The 17,858-nt window shown below is 31.0% G+C and overlaps 1 protein-coding gene across 1 annotated transcript; it reads right to left on the reverse strand.

Moving 5' to 3' along the window:
- Window positions 1–9,746: 9,746 nt before the first annotated feature.
- Window positions 9,747–12,791, reverse strand: LOC107950636 (zinc finger protein WIP2). The gene is made up of 2 exons (XM_016885519.2): window positions 11,992–12,791; window positions 9,747–10,211 (listed from the first exon to the last, which is right to left on the reverse strand). Exons 1-2 carry the CDS (start codon window positions 12,640–12,642, stop codon window positions 9,774–9,776), a joined length of 1,089 nt encoding a protein of 362 aa, XP_016741008.2. The 5' UTR covers window positions 12,643–12,791; the 3' UTR covers window positions 9,747–9,773.
- Window positions 12,792–17,858: the final 5,067 nt, after the last annotated feature.

Genomic DNA, 17,858 nt, shown 5'->3' on the forward strand with positions numbered 1-17,858 from the left:
AGTCTTGTGAGTTCCTTAGTAGAGTCTATATCAACCAATTAGAAAGTGTATGAACTGAAACTACCAAAGAGTCCTAATTTGTACTAAGATGCCAAAAACTGACGAGACACCAATTAATTTGTGTTGCACCGAGAAAGAATTGTGCACACCTTAAAACCCTACTAACACAAGAAACAAGAAGTTGTTAGATAGTGTAAAGGAAGAATAAAGGCAAGCAAATGAAAACCTACAGCTAAGAATCAATAAAAATTGCTGAAATCAAAAAACCTGAAAAACTGCGGAGTAACTTGACAACTTCGTTTGAGGTGTTCCCGATCTTCAAAAATCACAAAATTAAATCTGGAATGTCCTTAAATATTGAATTTTTGATCTGGAAATTTTGGGCACCAAACTCAACCCGCTCAATCTTTTTTAAAATTTTTATTGGATTTCGTCTTTTTCAATTTTTTTGACTTTTTCGACTGATTTTTTTGCGGGAAATATTTTTTTATATTCAATCACAGTGCCACAAATATGTATGTAAAATTTCAGATCAATCGAACAACGTTTACCCACTCAAATGATTTTTTTCGAAAACTTTTTCTCGGTAAAACTGCTGTTTGTAGTTTAAAAAAATAGAGATCAGTTTAGAAATCAACCAAGAACACCCAAAACGCCCAAAATCTGATACCAAATGATAGGGGGTTGCGTGCAGACCAAGATCGAGTTGTCAAGTCACGGGAAACTTCTACGAAAACTCTAAACGTTTGGATCTGAAACGAAACAGCAAAACTTAATTAGAATCAATTAGATCTTGAAACTAAAAAAATCCTCAAATCAATAAAGAACAGCCAAGAATCAAACCACTTATGAATAGATGTTCTTGAAAGCCAAGAACACGAAATTAAGCCCCAAGATTAACTTCCAATCAGCCGAATCTATCAAAGAACACAAAATAGCAAATAAATTAAAATAGATTACAAAATCAATTGAAACTAATTCTAGAGATTGAACGGCAAGAAAAAGAGGGGTTTTTTGTGAAATCAAAAATGTTTCTTGATGTCCAAGGAAGTGCCGAATCAGATCGTGGAGTTTTAGAAAGGCTGAAACGAAACAAGAACAGCAAACAAATTAGCTAATAAAAATCGACACAAGCAGAAATTTAAAAGAGATTGAACAGGAAAAGAATAAAGAAAAGTCCTAAGAAGCCTTGAAATCGATAAAGACTTCACAACTCCCTTCAAACGGCTCTAATCTCCCCTCCAATGAAGAACAATGGCAAGAAGAAGGCTGAAGATGGCTCCCACAATCAAAAGATTGTTAAAACAACTTCTAAAGAAAACTCAAGAGAATTTTGCACTTAAACAAATCTGGAATTTTTTGATATAATTGAGAAGTGAATAACAAGGTGGCCGGCCAAGCCTTTATATAGCCCTCTCAAGTGTTTTCCTAATCTAATTAGAAAACTAAAAATAAAAAAAAACTCCTAATTATTTTAACATTTAAATGGAAATTCGGCCAAGGGCTTTTAATTGGGCCTCTTGGACTGAATATTTACATAAAAATTTAAACTAAGTATTTAAAAAATAAAACTTTACAAATTGGGCCACTTTGACAATTTGGCCTGATTTTCAAGTAAGTATGGTTTGTCTTCTTTTTTGGGCTTGGAATCATCTTATTGGGCCGTGTTTTTAAGAACTTGGGCTTTTAATCTGTTCTCTCCCGAAATTAGTTCGTTGATGCTTGTAAACGAGATCCAATGCGCCTTAGTTGCAAGATTCGGTTTCTTGGACCAAGATTTTCAAGATTTGAAATATTGATTTTCTTGATTCTTGAAATTGCTCAAAACAGCAAAATTGGACGAAGTTTCGGTTTCTTGATTTTCTTGAAAACAAGAAAGTGAATCTTGATTTTCTTTTTCCTTCGTATACGCATCTAAGGCCTTTGTGACTCGTATCATTAATACTTTGTACAAAATCTATACAAGTCTATCAAATTTATAAGAGTTTCGAGACCTACTAACATACTAAATTAACTACAACCAATTACTCCATTAAACAACAACTAAACTAACAAGATACAACATAATAATAAATACAAATGTAAAGTGGACTGTTGGAGATATGTCTTCAATGTTATCCCAATCCAGTCTCCATAATTCAAGTGATTCGATTGTTTGATTTGATTCAATCTAATTTTCAAGATAAGTTGTTTCAAATGGATTGATCTTCATAGTGGGGCTTTCATATTTCCACAATATCACCATCTTTCAAAGTCAAATATTTTGTTTAAAAGTTATCAACTTTAAACTTGATAGGTAACAAAGTTTATTGTAGTGTTAGCTGTAATAACCACTAACGTTGTAGTGCAACAGTTACTTAAAAACACTTACCTCTACACTCCAATAAAAAATATGAACTTTTTAAAATAAATAAAGTAAAAATTCCTTATATTTGCTTTAAAAAATTTATGTGAATAACTAAATATTACCTAATACAATTAATTTTTTACTAATTCATATATGTGTTAAACAAATAATAGTCCTGGTTGTAATTATGACCTCTCACGAATGACACATCCTTCCACTAATGTGATTTGTAATAAATCATATTTCTATTCTAATTTCTAAGGCAGCCTGATTTGAAAAAGTAGGTTTAGCTTTAAAAGAAACTTTACATATATTGATATGAAATTGGCAAGCTAGCTTTACAGGACATTATCAAGTAGAGCGCTATTATTAATCACACACACACAAAAGGAGATAGTATACTTTAGTTTGGATTTAAAAAGAAAGAAAGAAAGTATTATTCCACAAACAAGTTGAAAATTTTCATGGAATCTCTATAATTCTCTGGATGCACTTTTTCAGGTTTAGTCCGTTTGAGTTTGCTCCTAAATGAGTATACTGCTCTCTCTCTCGCTTTGTTTTTATTTTAAAATATATATTTGTATTGTTTTAATTTTATTTCATATATAGTTGTGTTAAAGATGTTATATTTAAATAATTCTTGTTTTGTTATGTTAATAATTCATAATATATTAAATTAATTTTTTATGATAATTATATGATGTTATCTTATCATGTTTTAAATTGAAAGATTCAGCAAAAACAAATTCGATATACCTCATTTTAATTTTGATGTGATTGGCATGAACCAACCTCAAACTTACCTTTTTCTGCGGACCTAAAGATGAGCAGAAACAAAAGCCTTGATATGCTCTTTCTTTTTCTCTCTTAAATTTCCTTTCTTTCCTTTTATTTGCTATGTTTTATTTATGTTTCTAGGTATATGCATTGCTCTCTCCCATTTCTTCTCCCTCAAGTTTTTTTGTTCTATATTCCCCTATCATAATCATAGCTACTAAAATGCAAAACACCCACAACTTGGAGAATCTCCTGCACCCCAAAGCAATTAAAAATTTAGAAATGAAATAATTAAAGTAGATTTTCTTTTTTTTTTTGTACAAAAGGAGTTTTAAATGTGGAAATATGTAGAGAATGATATTATAAAGATTTGAATCAAATCTATTAAATATAAATGTGTACATGAATTGATTGATCTAACTTTAGGGTTTAAAAAATTAATTAAACTTAAACTCAGTTAATATCTTTATTATTACAATAATTAAAAGGATGCAAGTTTAAATATATATATATTTTTAATTTAAAAATCTCTAAGTTATTGTGAGAAGAAATAAACATTATATATAATTAGGGTTGAAAGAAAAGCTATTTGGTAATGGAGAATGATTATAGCTAGTTTCCAAAAGAAGCATTTTCGTATTTTCTCTTGTTATTTTTTTATTTATCCTTTAGATTTTAATTACCTATAATTTTATTTTCTTCCCTTTTCGAAAGTGAGTGTGATTAATTATGAGTCAAGATTATTTCCTCTCCTTTTCCTTTAACTTTTTGGGGCCTATCAAACAAAGTTGTCTCATATACTTTGAGGGTCAGACCTACCTCAAAAATTCCCTTTCTTTCAGTTTGGTCCATATAATATTTTTTTGGGTCATATAGTTTTTTTGGGTACATTGCTCATCATTACACTGAAAAACAAGTGAATTTCATTAGCTCTTTGGTATCCATAACTTTATATATATAATGACATGGGTCATCTTCCACAATTCACCCTTATTTATACTAGCATTAGATTTTATTAATAATTGTAAAAAAAAGTCGTTTGTTTTTATTTATATTCCATTAAAGATTTTTGTGGCTAAAGTGATCAATTTTGTGCTTTGTCTCATAATGCTATTTAGCTTTGTCTTTTATGACAACAAACAAAATAATGCAAAGTTTAACTAGGCCAAAGTAAATTTATGTTGGTTGAGGTGATGCATCAGCACTTCCTCAAATAATTTAGCAGAACCACTTAAAAAAATTATATTTAGATATGCAAATTATATAAAATTTCCCTGTAATTCAAGCTAATTATAGAAGAAAATATGGTATTCTTGAGATAATATACCTCGAATTTCACGAAACGAAGAGATGAAAAAACATATAATAATAGTAATATCTTTTTCTAAAATATTGAGAGGAGAAAACTGGTTTCCTGTATTAAAAAAATATTTTGATGAAAAGGAAGGGATTCGAACAAGGGGGACAAAGCTGTCTACTTGATGTATTCGAATATTACAAAGCCAAATAAAATATTTTATATATACTCTTATGTAGTATGCTTGGTCTCCTGAGCAAATTCATTGGAAAATGGAGTCTAAATTATTATAATAATGTTGGAAAAAACAACTTAGATATAGGAAAATATCAGAATAAGTATTCATTTCAGATTTAAGAGAGGTTGCCTTTGGATTTTAAGCAATAAAAGCTGGGTTCAACTGTTAAAGACGGGAAAAAAGAGAAGAATAATAAGCTTCTGTTAACCAGCATACGATGTGAATATGTGTTCTTTTGTAGCTTTTTTTTTTCTAGAAAAAGATTGCTCTAATATTACTCAATTTAAAAGGGGTTATTCTAATTTTAATCATTTAAAAAATTTGTTAACATTAAAAAAATTAATTAAATTATTCACTCTATCATTAAATGATAAAGAAGACAACTAGTTTACTCTTATATGAAAATATTTTGAATTATCAAAATAAAAATAATTCGTATTTAAAATGTTTAATAGAGTAATTGTCTTAATTTCAGAGTGATTAATGAGAAAATATACCATTATCATTCCATTATTATTTAATAATAAAGTGACTAATTTAATCAATTTTTTTAATGACCAAGTTAACAATAAAAATAGATCTATCAAAATAGAAATAATCCCTATTTAAAGTAACTAACGTGTAATTTAGTACCTATTATTAAATAAAGTTCAAAGATGTTGAAGAATTGAGCACATCATTTTTGACAAATCATGCACAGAGATGCATAAATGAGTGAATACGTATATAAGTACTTTATTTAGATGAATCGTGTAAAAATTTCAGCAAGGAAATTTAGATCATATTCTCTTCCTTTTAAAAAAATAGAATAGAAGACTTTTAACATGCCCCAAATGAAAGAATTAAATCCATCTCATTGGATTAGATATATAATAATAGTGTTAGACTTTACATTATTGTAGAAGTTTAAATGGATCGGAGTGTTATGTTGTGAAGAGTTTCATTCAATCCCAAATAATTTAACCTATCCAATTATTATAAAAGAAATAAATTAATTAATTGAAATATTTAACATTTAATAAGGTGGTGCGGATGGTGACACGTTGTGTTATCATGTAGAAGAATTCATAATAATTTAGAAGGTGATGGCACTGATATGTATAATATTGTATCATGTGTAGAGAAGACGGAAAGGTCAATTACCTAATGGGAGGAAGAATGGCCCAAGGAGGGGACGATTTATAGTAGAACTGGTCGCCCCAGCAAAAGGGCAAGTTGTTAAATGTCAATGAATGCGAAGTGGTTCTGAATGTCTTAGTAGCTAACACTGTAGGTTGACCTGAAGCGCCAGGGGCCTCATCAACTGACAAAGTGGCCAGTTAACTTTGTGGGTTTTCTTTAATGGAGGGGTTTTTATTCTACAAATTGTCCAGAGTGAAAGGGAAAATCACTAAATTTTGTCCCTTATCTTTCTTTTCATAAATTTTCTCATAGTATTCCCCATTATCATTATTGTTGTTGGGAACACTTGCAAATATTACATACATATACATGCATTCATTTTACTATACGACAGCAAATATTGCAGGTCTGAGATTTAAAAGCCCTGTTTTGGGAGAGGGATGGTCAAAGACTAATTGAAATGTCGTTTCATGAAACAGTTCGATCCATTAGAAGAGGGTGTGTATGCACTGTAGGGGGGCATCAAAGCATGCTGCAGATTTGGCCAACGAATAGGGTTTGGGGCTCCACACTGTTTCAGTTTTTGGCCCTCAATCATCCTTTTCGCTTTGCCCATATCTTTCTCTCTCTAAACAAAAGCTGCCCACAATATCCATTCCATTCCAATCTCAATCCCTCTCTATCCCCATTTTATAATATACTTATAAACCACCACTAGTTTTATTTAAAGTATATGAAAATTTATATATTAGAAGTTAAATTATATTTTTTTATTTAATAAAAATAAAAAATTAGTTAAAAAAATAATTTTTGTTAAAAATTGAATATATTTCTATTCAAAAAAAATTATCGTGGCTACTGAAATAACCAATTAATTAATGGTGTGTCATGTATATATTATCCTAACATATCAAATAATTTTTAATATTAGAAATAATTTTTTTAACAAAAAAATTTAATTTACACTTTATTTTGGTAAATAAAGCAAATTAATCAATTACATCAAAGCCATATTATTTTAACCATCCTCGACCAAGTCATCATGAGTATGAGATAAGAAATGACCACATGGTTGCAAGAAACTATAAAAACCTATCTCTCAACCAAGAACTTGTTTAGCCAATGCATATGCACCTCTATTGCCTTAATTTGCTCTTTAAACTAAATTATCAATTTTTTTAAAAAATAAAATAAAATATAATTTGACTTCTAATACAAAAACTTCTATAATATTTTTTGAGTAATTTTATATATGATTCTTATATCCTCTATTGTACAATGTTACTGATTATGAATTAAAATAATTTATAATAAATGACTTCTAAAGTTCATTAAAACTAATATAATTAAATGTTATTTTTCTATAAAAATAATTATAATTTTCTTTCTAAGAAAGGACAATGAATAGAAGTGTTTTACTACGTTCAATCAACAATTGTAAATTTTTTTAATCTGTATAACATGACTTTTGTCTTTATTTTACCGCTCTCTTTCTTTTTATCTTTCTCTATACTAAAAGCTAATCATTTGGTTTGAATTTCCAAGTAACAGTGAATCTCTCCTATGGTATATGTTCCATCCAATCCATCAACAAACACATCTCTCCACTAACCAAAGCAAAAAGGCATCATATCCACCCCCCATAAAGCTGATTTATTTGCAGGATGAAAAGCCTATCTCAACTACATTTGGAACAAAATGTACTCACCTGTCTTGTTATCCAGTCATCAGATTGCTTTATACGTACATCTATATTTATACACACACACATCCGAAGCTGACATTTGAGTATTTTCTCATATTTTATAATTATAATAGATTTCAAAATTTTTATATAATTATGTGATTTTAATGACAACGTGTACTATATTTAATACTTTTTAGTGTTTTTGACTACCATTTGTGAGACTTGTGGGAGTGGCGAAGACTCATATGAGGATCTCAAAAGGAAAACTTGAATTATTAAAGCTACCAGTCAGAAAAGAAAAACCCCACAGCTATTATTATCCATGCATGTCTATCTCTTAACATTCATCCTTTAAAAGTAAGAATTAGCGGAAGTGGTCATCTCTTATTTCCAAAATGCTTCACTATAATCTCTTCTCTCTCTCTCTCTCTCTCTCTCTCTCTCTCTCTCTCTCTCTCTCTCTCTCTCTCTTTAACTTTATAATCTATTCTCTTAACTAACTAAACTACAGTAAATTGAGCCCAAATATTATATAGATATACAAATCTATCCATGTTTTGTCAAAAGTTCTATCACTGAATCTTTCCAAGTAGCTACGCTATGACATCACTGACAGTTTCCTTTTCATCATGTTTACCTATCTTCTAATAATTCAGCTCTATGGTGAATGCCTTTGTATCTGGGACTTTCTTAAATTATAGGATTTTTACATGGTTCAAAGTGGTAGAATTGAAACGGAGGAATATGTATATATATATGCATAAACCATTAAAAAAAACATTAGTCCTTCTCATTGTTCATAAAAGACCATTCATATCAAAATGGAGTCCAGGTTCAATTTTGCTAATATAAATGAAGCATATTTATGGCCAACCCTTTATTATTATTATTTTTTAGAGCACCTAATTCCGACTAAAATAAATCAAAACATGGTCGAATGTACGTACAAAAAATCGGGCAAGGTGTTACAGGTTACATAAAAATAGGGGCACATATAACGATTAATTTTAATTTTAATTTTAGATTATAAAAGAGGGGTTAGCTTTGAAAGACCATCTCTTGGAAAACAAGTCTCGAAATGTATATTTGATGTGATTAAAAGTTAGAAGAGACTGTTGCATTTCTAATTAAGGACTTGTTTTATAACCCCACTAAAAGAATTCAATCCATTAAAAATTAAAATTTAATTTAAACAATTTATTGTTTTTTAAAATGCATTTGATAACAAATAATTTAAATTTTAAAATTTTATATCAAATTAAAATATATTATTCAGATATTAATTTATTAGAAATAACATAATAGAATTAAGTGTTAAAATATAAATTATATTTTTCAAAACTTAAAAGTTAGATCTACCAAACATTATACTTATATTCAGCGATTCAATGCTTACTATGCAGTAACATGCAAACAGTTCCTACAATCCAGATTGAGTACCTATAAAATTTAGTATTTAATTTTTATTTTTTATATACGTTTAAGTCTTTACTAAACATATTTATTTTGAATTGATATTATGATCCACTAACACTAACAGTTCTTTTTTTTTCGAGAATACTAACAGTTTAGTTATATACTTTCAATGTACCGAACACAAATTCTTTTAGTTCATGATCATTTTCACTAACTTCCAGGAAACAAGAAAAAGAACCCATACCCAAATAATGTGTGTTAAAGTAAATTGTGCTGATATATGCTTTCTATTTTGATAAGGATCATTCGGCTTCAAACTAAAGAATATTTTATATATATGTGTATGTATGTATGCATGCATGCATGGATCCGAGTATGTATGCTTTAAACAATTAACAGGCTCTGGCTAGTTTTCCATGTAAAACATTTCATTATTATATAAAAGTAGATTTCCGATTATCTTCTTTTCAATGAGGGTATCATAATTATCGGCTACTGCATCAACAATGTGATTATTCCAACAAGTGTATTTGGTTTTAGCTTCTGTTTTCCATTTTGGTGATTAAGAATCAAAGCAATTTATGATTATTTACTATGCCTATGTTGATGAAGAAGGTTGAAAAGCACACTGAAAAGGGAAAGAAACCACTGAAATGACCAGTTTCAAGGGAAATGGATATATATACATGAATTTAACATATGTTAAGGGACCCTACAATCTACATTAATAAGGAAATTACAAAAAAAAGAAATATTGAAATGCCTTCCCCAAGTAAATTGATTCATATATATATATATATAAAGTTCTTACTTTGGAAGCCTTGAAAATAAAACGCATAATTAATTAACAATTCATTCATTCTTTTCTTTTCTTTTTAAATTTATTCAATCACTGCATGGAGTCATTATCTTGTTCCACTTCAGATGCAGGCTCATCATCTTCTTCCAGGCCATCGATGCCATAAGCAGCATGGCCATTCCCAAAAGCCTTAATGTGGTCTTTAAGAGATCTTTTGTGCTTGAAATCCGAGCCGCAAATGCAATACCAGAGCTTCCCGCAGTTCTTCTCATGGGTTCTCCAGTCTCCTCTCACAGCAAATGCCTTTCCACATTTCCTACACATGAAGGGCTTGATCCCATGCTTCCTCTTGTAATGTGTTTGCAAGGTTCGAAAATCCTTGAGCGGCTTCGCTCTTGGATGGTCAATGTTGTTCCTACACCCTGGTGCACAACAATAGCAAGGAAGTCTTAACATTCCGGTTGGTTGGGTTCCCCTTAGCGATTCGGGCCCTTTCCTATACTGAGATCCATGCCCCCACATATGCATCTGTATACAATTCATGAGTCAAAACAAAAATCAGTAGAAGCCAACAAAACTTGGTGTCTTGAGACAAATGAGTATTTTTCCTTGTATATAGAATTCTAACACGGTCAGTAACATCTATATTGTTGATATGCTTGTAAAAAAGAAAAAATCTTGTAATTATGTTCTCAAAAAGGAAATCAATTTTGTTTAGGAAGCAAAAGAAAATCCTCAGCTGAACCTCTATTGGACCGCATCCCGAAGTTGAGGTGTGAAATTTAGGTTGATGAGATTCTCGATGTAGAAGATTGGAGAAAAGATATCTCCCAGATATGGGGTTTCTTGATCATGCCTGCAGTGCTTTGTTGTAAACTGAAGGTTCAGACAGATAAATTGGTTGCTTTGTTCAGCACCAAAAAAAAATAACTGCAAAAATTTCAGCTCTATGCTGCCTTTAAAGCACAAAAAGTACCATAGGCATTAGGAACAACGAGTGTGTTGTTCAATCACTAGAAAGATAGTATTGATATCAGTATATACGAGCTGCTAGATTTTTGTTTATGAAATAAATGGTGAAAAAGTTGTGTTTAATTTGATTTTATTCCTCAATTATATTTAACAATTTCATAATATCATTGTTTTATGTTTTATTATATTTATTATTTTAAATAATACACATTGCCTCAACAAAAACCCTAATTTTTTTTCCTTTTCACATCAAGTGGTGCCTTTACTTTCATCTCCTTCCCTCACAGATTCCCCAAACCATTTTTGCCTAAACATAGGTGATAGGAGCATTTTTGCTAATTACGTAAATTTATTAATATAATGTAAAGTCTTTCACTGACCATGTTTGCACTAATTTGATTAAAAACTGCAATTGGGGTTATTAGATGACTTAAACCACATTAATGCATGCCTAACTTTGTACTCCAGTTTGAACTACCTTTTCCTCCCTAAAGATGTCCGAATTTTGAGTACAGTTTGACTAGTAATTTTTCAATTAATTAGAAAGAAATTAGTATCAAATAAAAAGAAAAATTTTCAAAAAACCAAATATTACAAGAAAATATTTTACATGATTTTCATCGAAAGAAAGAAGAACCTTTAGCAATGGGTTGAACAAAGTAATGTGCCCATTGTATTTTCTCTTATTCCGACTATCTGGTGAATAAATAAAAACAAAATGCAGAGTTTCACAATAGGATGGGGGTAGCAAACATGATGGAGAAAAAATTCCTGTGGTTTTTTTTTCACATGTTACAAATTGGGGATGAAGAAGACAATAACAAAGTTTGAACATTGAATTGGCAACAAGTTATTTAACCACTACTTTATTATGATATTGACAATAATTTATTTAATTTGAATAAATCGAGTCTCAAACACCATTATAGAGTGAATTAAGCTCAAAATGAAGTTTATTTAAAAAATAATAATTAACACAAACGAAACATAAATAAGTTTACAATTAGATAAGCAAGCATGAAGGAAAACTTGTTGGTTGAAGCCTGATTCATAGTCCTAGATATCGAACTTAGAGTGGATCCGGGTCATTCAAACCACAAAACCCACAAGCCATGCAACAAAAAACAATGAACCAGAAGATATACGTATAAGAAAATGGGTTACAAGATGTCAATCAGGCAAGAAGTCGTAAGAGAAAGACTTGGGATGGATGTGTTTTATTTATACAATTTACCTTCTTCTTTTTTTTTAAAAAAAGAAAAGAAAAGAAAGAGCTTAAAGAAAAGAGAAGCTAGGAAGTAAAGGATGCAATAATTGAAGTGATGAGAGAGCTTACTTGCATGTTGTTGTATCTATTGAAGGTTTTGCAGCAAACAGGACAAGAGAACTGAGTAGGGCCAATAAGAATCTGAGAAGGGGTAGGGATCCAATACTGTCCCTTGTTGAGCCTGTTAACTGCGCACCCAGAAGAATCATCACCATCCCCATCTTTATCGGTTATCTCTGAGGAAGATGATAAAAATGAAGCCAACTCTGAAGCACTAGGGCTTGGTAACCCTATATGCAGCGCAACAGTAACAGTTTCATCTTCAGCTTCTGCTGCAGTGGTGTTAGTGAAGAGTAGCCGCCGACCTTCCTCTTTCCCTTTGGTGCTGTCTACATTCATGGCACTGGTCCAAGAACACTGATCCTGATCTTGATCTTCATTATTCTGTCTTGTGGGGCTCAAGCTCAATAGTGGCAAGGCTTCCCTAACAGGAGGCGAAGGAGGTGATGATGATGAGCAGCTGGTCTGGTAGTGAAAGAAAGGGTTAATATGGCTGCTTCGATCATTTCTACTGTTGCTATAAAAGTCATGGGTGAAAGAATTAGGTTGTTGGAGGGGATGGGGTGGAGGAGGAGGTGGGGGGTTTGGAGATGGGTAATGTTGAACAGGGTTGAACTTGAACCAACCTGAGAAGAAATTTGTGTAAGGGTAGTCAGCCATGGTTGAAAACACGAGAAAAACAAATAAAGGAAGAAAAAGATGGGTGTTTTCGAAGAGATGGAAATTAACAACTGTTTGAGCTTTGATTGATTTGCTTTTATAGACAATAAAGAAAGAACAAAAAAGAAAGAGAGAGAAGGAAGAGAGTACAAGATGACTTAAGGGCGTGAATGGCGAGTGGTTTTACTTAAAAACTTATATATTTTTATTAACTATACTTAAAATTATATTAGATGTATTATCATGTACACTTATTGGTAAATGAGATGACATCGCATTATTTCATTAACGTTGCTGATAAAATTTTATTTACTTCAGGATATTTTGTGTTAAATTTATATTTATGTCACTGCCAACATAGAGTAATTATTAAATCATTTGTTAGTACCTCATAAATTAGGACTTAAACTCTATCAATCATCCTTTTTCTAATTTGTAATTTGTATAAAAATAAATATTTATGAACTGATCTCGAAGAACCCTGCAATAAAATCTGAACTCCACCTAATTTTCAGAAATCGTTACATGCATTAATTAGTTTAAACTAAATTTAAAATTTATCAATTAATTCTTAAAAAAAGCGAAGCGGGGACAATATATAGCAACGAATGTGAGGGAAAATTTGAGGAGCCTATCTGTTTTAGTCCTTTATTATTATTGAATTAGAACAAAATATTGAAAGTTATTTATTTATTTTACAATGAATTGTAGTTAAATATGGAGTGAAATGCAGGAAAATACTTCAATGGCCGTTTTATGGCAAAACTTGGATTTCCAGGTAACCAATAATCTTTTTTTTTTCCTATTCGTTACCAAATGACTGAAATATCCTTTATATTCTTTCTAATTTACCCACAGAACCTAAAATGAAAACTTAGATTTTGTAAGCTGGACTTGCCTGGCATTGGCTAGGATTGGTTTGTCATAAATTATTTTTGAAGTATCATATAAAATTTCACATTTTGTTGAAATTTTTTATTTATAGAAAATTAATATTCTTATTTTGCATGTCAGTAAGCTGATATCGACCATAAAATTTGTCTAGTTCTTCCTCTAGAACTCATGCTTTACAAATTTCTCATTTTTTTGGTTAATTTTTCTTTTTAAAAATCTATATTATCAGAATTATTTTAAAACGTGGTATTTATTTCTGTTATTTCTAATTTGAAATTCTCAAATGTTAAAGAAAATAATATTTTTATTGAAATTTAATTAGAAATCTATCATATATAAATATAAAGCATAAGTTTGTAGAAACTTTTAAACTGACAAAAATAATTTTTATTTTCTGTTATGTTACTAAATTAAATTTTAAAATAATAATTTAATTTAAAATTACTAGTTAAAAAATTGTGCCAATTTTAAAATAGAGTTATTACTTGAATAGAACTCTAAGCATAAAATATAGAAAATATTATTATAATTATAATTATTGTTATAAAATAAAAGACAAAATAAATAATAAAGAGAATCGGAGAGCAAAAGAGAGCTTATTTTATTAATTAATCAGAATATTTACAAAGCTTATCTAAAGTCATAGGCTTAAGAAGTATAAATGAAGTAGAGGTCTACTACTAATGACTATTAGAATTTAAAGTATATCAAAATTTATCTTGATCTTGATGAATATCCACTTAACAAGATATTCATAAAACTCTCCATTGAATGTCCATTGGTAAGTAATGTGCCTTGTTAAAACCTTGCTAAGATAAAAACTCTGTAGGAAAAAAATCCTAGTGAAGGAAAAAGAGTACACATATCTATAATAAACTTAATATGCTACATCATTAAAAGCCTTACCAGGAAAACCTAATGGGACAAAACCGCGGTTAAGGGAAAAAGAGTATAATGCGTATGTACTCCCCCTCATGAAAACATCACATACTTTCTCATATTCTACATATTCAATCTTAAATACTAGTTTTTCAAATGACTATTTGAATGTATTTGATAATCATTTATATCACCATTCTTTTAAAAGTCATGAGTAAGGGGAAATTTTGGGAAAATATATTTTGATCTCTTCAGGAGTTTCAACAATAACATAACAAACTTTAATCATGATCCCTCATAATCCTCTTTCAACTACTATTGATTAAGTCAAATTTACAACATATATTTAATTATTTCATTTGTATAAATGAATAAATTCTTGATAATTTCCCGATAATTTCAATATGCTTCTAGCATTCTGAATTCTTCAAGGATTTTAATATAAACTTTACTATATAGTGATTCATAAAAAGTTATAACAACAACCATTATACGCAAGTTAAATCTTTTATAAATTGTCAAAATAATATATCTAAAGATTATTGCATCCATCACAAAAGAATATTATATCTTTTCATAATCAATGCCAGAACTTAGTGAAAAACTTCATATTATTCCATTTTTGCAAAACTACTTCATTTGTACCCTCATTGGCTTTATACCTTTAGATATTTAGACTAGTGGTCCAAAAACTCCACAAATTTAATTGTACTTGAGTTGTGTAGAGAGACAGTAACGTAATTTTGTATCGATACCCTATCATGAGTATCAATAATCGGGGTAGAAATATCCATACTTTGGTAGAGGTACCGATAATTTTTGAGGTTTGGGTTTTTAAGCGAAAGACAATAAGCAGTTTTGGTACCGATTTTCAAATTGGCGATACCACTTGAGAGAATTATCGATACCTCACCTTTAGTAATGATACCTACGTGGTCAGTTTTGGGATTTTGCTAAATGGACCTTATGCATGTTTAATTCTTATTATAAGACTATTTGATGTATGTTTAGAATGCAACAATAACATTAAAGAGTTTGATTGACTTAAAACCTATAGGAATACTAAAATGGAAGACGTTTCAATTAGAATGAGCTTTTACTTGTTGTGTAAAACATTAGACGGTGGTGTGACATCTTGATATTCGGGTGTGGCGATTAGGCCGGATATAGGGTGTTACATTTGGTGGTATCAGAGTTTAGGTTCAATAACACTCAGACCTAGGTGATTGTTGGGTGTTTGGAGTTCGAAACTCAGGAGTCTAAATCCCTTTGATTTCTTGAAATTGTTGATATAACTCTGATTGAGTGGCATGAGATTGCTTGAAATAGTTTGTTGAATTGTATGTGTGGTAAGAACAGGAACACATTGCCTTAATCCTAAAGTTTTCTTGTAGGAATGAGACTTGGATCATCTCCTCACCACTCACACCGTTTATTTGTTTGTTTGTATGCTAGATCACTAGATATGCCTCCTATACGTGTTAATGTGAGAGCTAGTGCTCAAGAGAATGGTACATCTTATGAACCTCCTGTGCTGCCGCATAGAGTGACTATACCTGATGAGGGTGTAGGCCTTTTGATGGAAGTTATGATAGAAGTGTTTTGCATATTGCTGGTGCTAACCCTCATCTAATACTTGCCAATCCTGCACCGGTTAATCGAGGATTATCACTTGAATGTCTTCGAACATTAGGTGGCAAAGAATTTTTTGGAGTGAAAGGTATTGATCCGACCGTAGCCGAGTATTGGCTGGAAGGAGTTAAAAGGTTACTCGAGCAGATGCCCTGTTTTGACGAGGAGAAGTTGGGTTGTACGGTGTCCTTACTCGATGGTAAGGTTCATCGTTGGTGGAGTACTGTTAAGAGAGGTACTGCTTCTGATAGGTTGACTTGGAATTTCTTTCTCAAGGTTTTTAGGAGGAAGTTTATGGGCGAGCAGTATATAGAGGCTCGTAAGCGTGAATTTCTAGATCTAGTTCAAGGTGATTTGTCAGTGGCCGACTGTGAGGCAGAGTTTGTGCGACTTAGTTAGTAGACTCCTGAGACGATTCTTTTTGAAAGAAACCATTGTAAGAGGTTTCGATTTGGGCTTAATTGTGAGATTCGAGTTTATTTGGTAGCTTAAAATGTAGAGATGTTTGATGAGCTAGTTGAGAGAGCTAAGACAGTTGAGAAGACTTTAGCTGAACTGCCTCGTTCTATGGTTACTGATTTTGGTAAGAGAGTTTTTGACGGTGCATCTAGTCGACCGCGTAAGAGAGGGCGTGATAGTCATGGTTCTGGTAGGGGTGCGAGACGTGGGTTTTGGCCGAGTTAGTTTAGCCAATAGGGTAGTATTGTGGTTAGTACGAATGGTTTTGGATGGCCACTTTGTGCACATTGTGAGTGTAGGCATTCTGGTGACTATCATAAGTTGACAGGTGGATGTTTTAAATGTGGTTCGAAGGAACATTTTCTTAGGGGCTGTTCGAATAGAGTTGAGGTTTCACAAATTCATAGTTTGGCACTTGCTTCTATGCCGTAGTCGCGGTAGAGATAATGGGAGACCGGTTGGGCAACAGATTGTTGCTACTATTGCTTCATAGGTTGAGTCTAGAGGTCCAGCTCGAGTTTATACTGTTAGGGAGCTAGAGGATCAAGATCTGACTGATGTTATCGTATATACTTTCACTTTGCAATCTACTCCATTATTTTCTTTAGTTGATTCTGGTTTGACACACTCATGTATTTTGAGTGAATTGGCATGTAAGTTAAGGATTATTGTTGAGTATTGGTTCGGGTATGACTGTTATTATTATTTTCGGTGATATTATTTAATCTTAATGAAATACATTGAAACGGTAAGTGCTCAATTGGTAACATGCTTATGTCCATGAAAAGGTGAAAGAAATCAAAGTATGTAATTTCTTATGCAATGGTTGATTATGTAGTTGATTCCAAATGAGCTATGTTTAAATGCCCTAGTTTGTAGTCATGGTTGATTTTGTGCGTATATCTTGTGTGTTATGCATATGAAACGGGTGAGGAAAGGTAATGAAATGTTAAATTCATAGTTGAAATGAAATTTGATGAAAAGGGAGTAATGATTTGAATGATGTACTATATGTGTGAAGTTTACGTATGCTTTGGATGAATATACCTATATCATGGATAAATACACTAAGTCGGGAATTGATAATGTTGTTTAGGTTTATGGTAAGCATTGGGAACGGAATGAAAAGAAGGTATATTGACAAGTGTATAATCTTATAGAAAATTTGATGATTATCTATTAAGTCCCATAAAAGCCTATCATATTATGAATGATAAATGTATGTGACAATAATGAACTTACTCATTTGTGATTTGATGATCATATTGATTTATTAATCTTATGGCATTGGCAAAGATTTATGTTTATTCTATAAAGTTTATTATTGAAATGGATTATTATGCTTAAAGTTT

Source organism: Gossypium hirsutum, chromosome D03, assembly GCF_007990345.1.
Source record: "Gossypium hirsutum isolate 1008001.06 chromosome D03, Gossypium_hirsutum_v2.1, whole genome shotgun sequence".
Taxonomy (NCBI): Eukaryota; Viridiplantae; Streptophyta; class Magnoliopsida; order Malvales; family Malvaceae; genus Gossypium; species Gossypium hirsutum.

What these genes read in the sequence shown, in the direction of transcription:
- LOC107950636 (XM_016885519.2), bottom strand. Translation starts at nt 12,642, where the DNA reads ATGGCTGACTACCCTTACACAAATTTCTTCTCAGGTTGGTTCAAGTTC. An exon ending in ATAGATACAACAACATGCAA is followed by an intron (nt 10,212 to 11,991) that starts GTAAGCTCTCTC and finishes AATTGTATACAG; the next exon opens with ATGCATATGTGGGGGCATGG.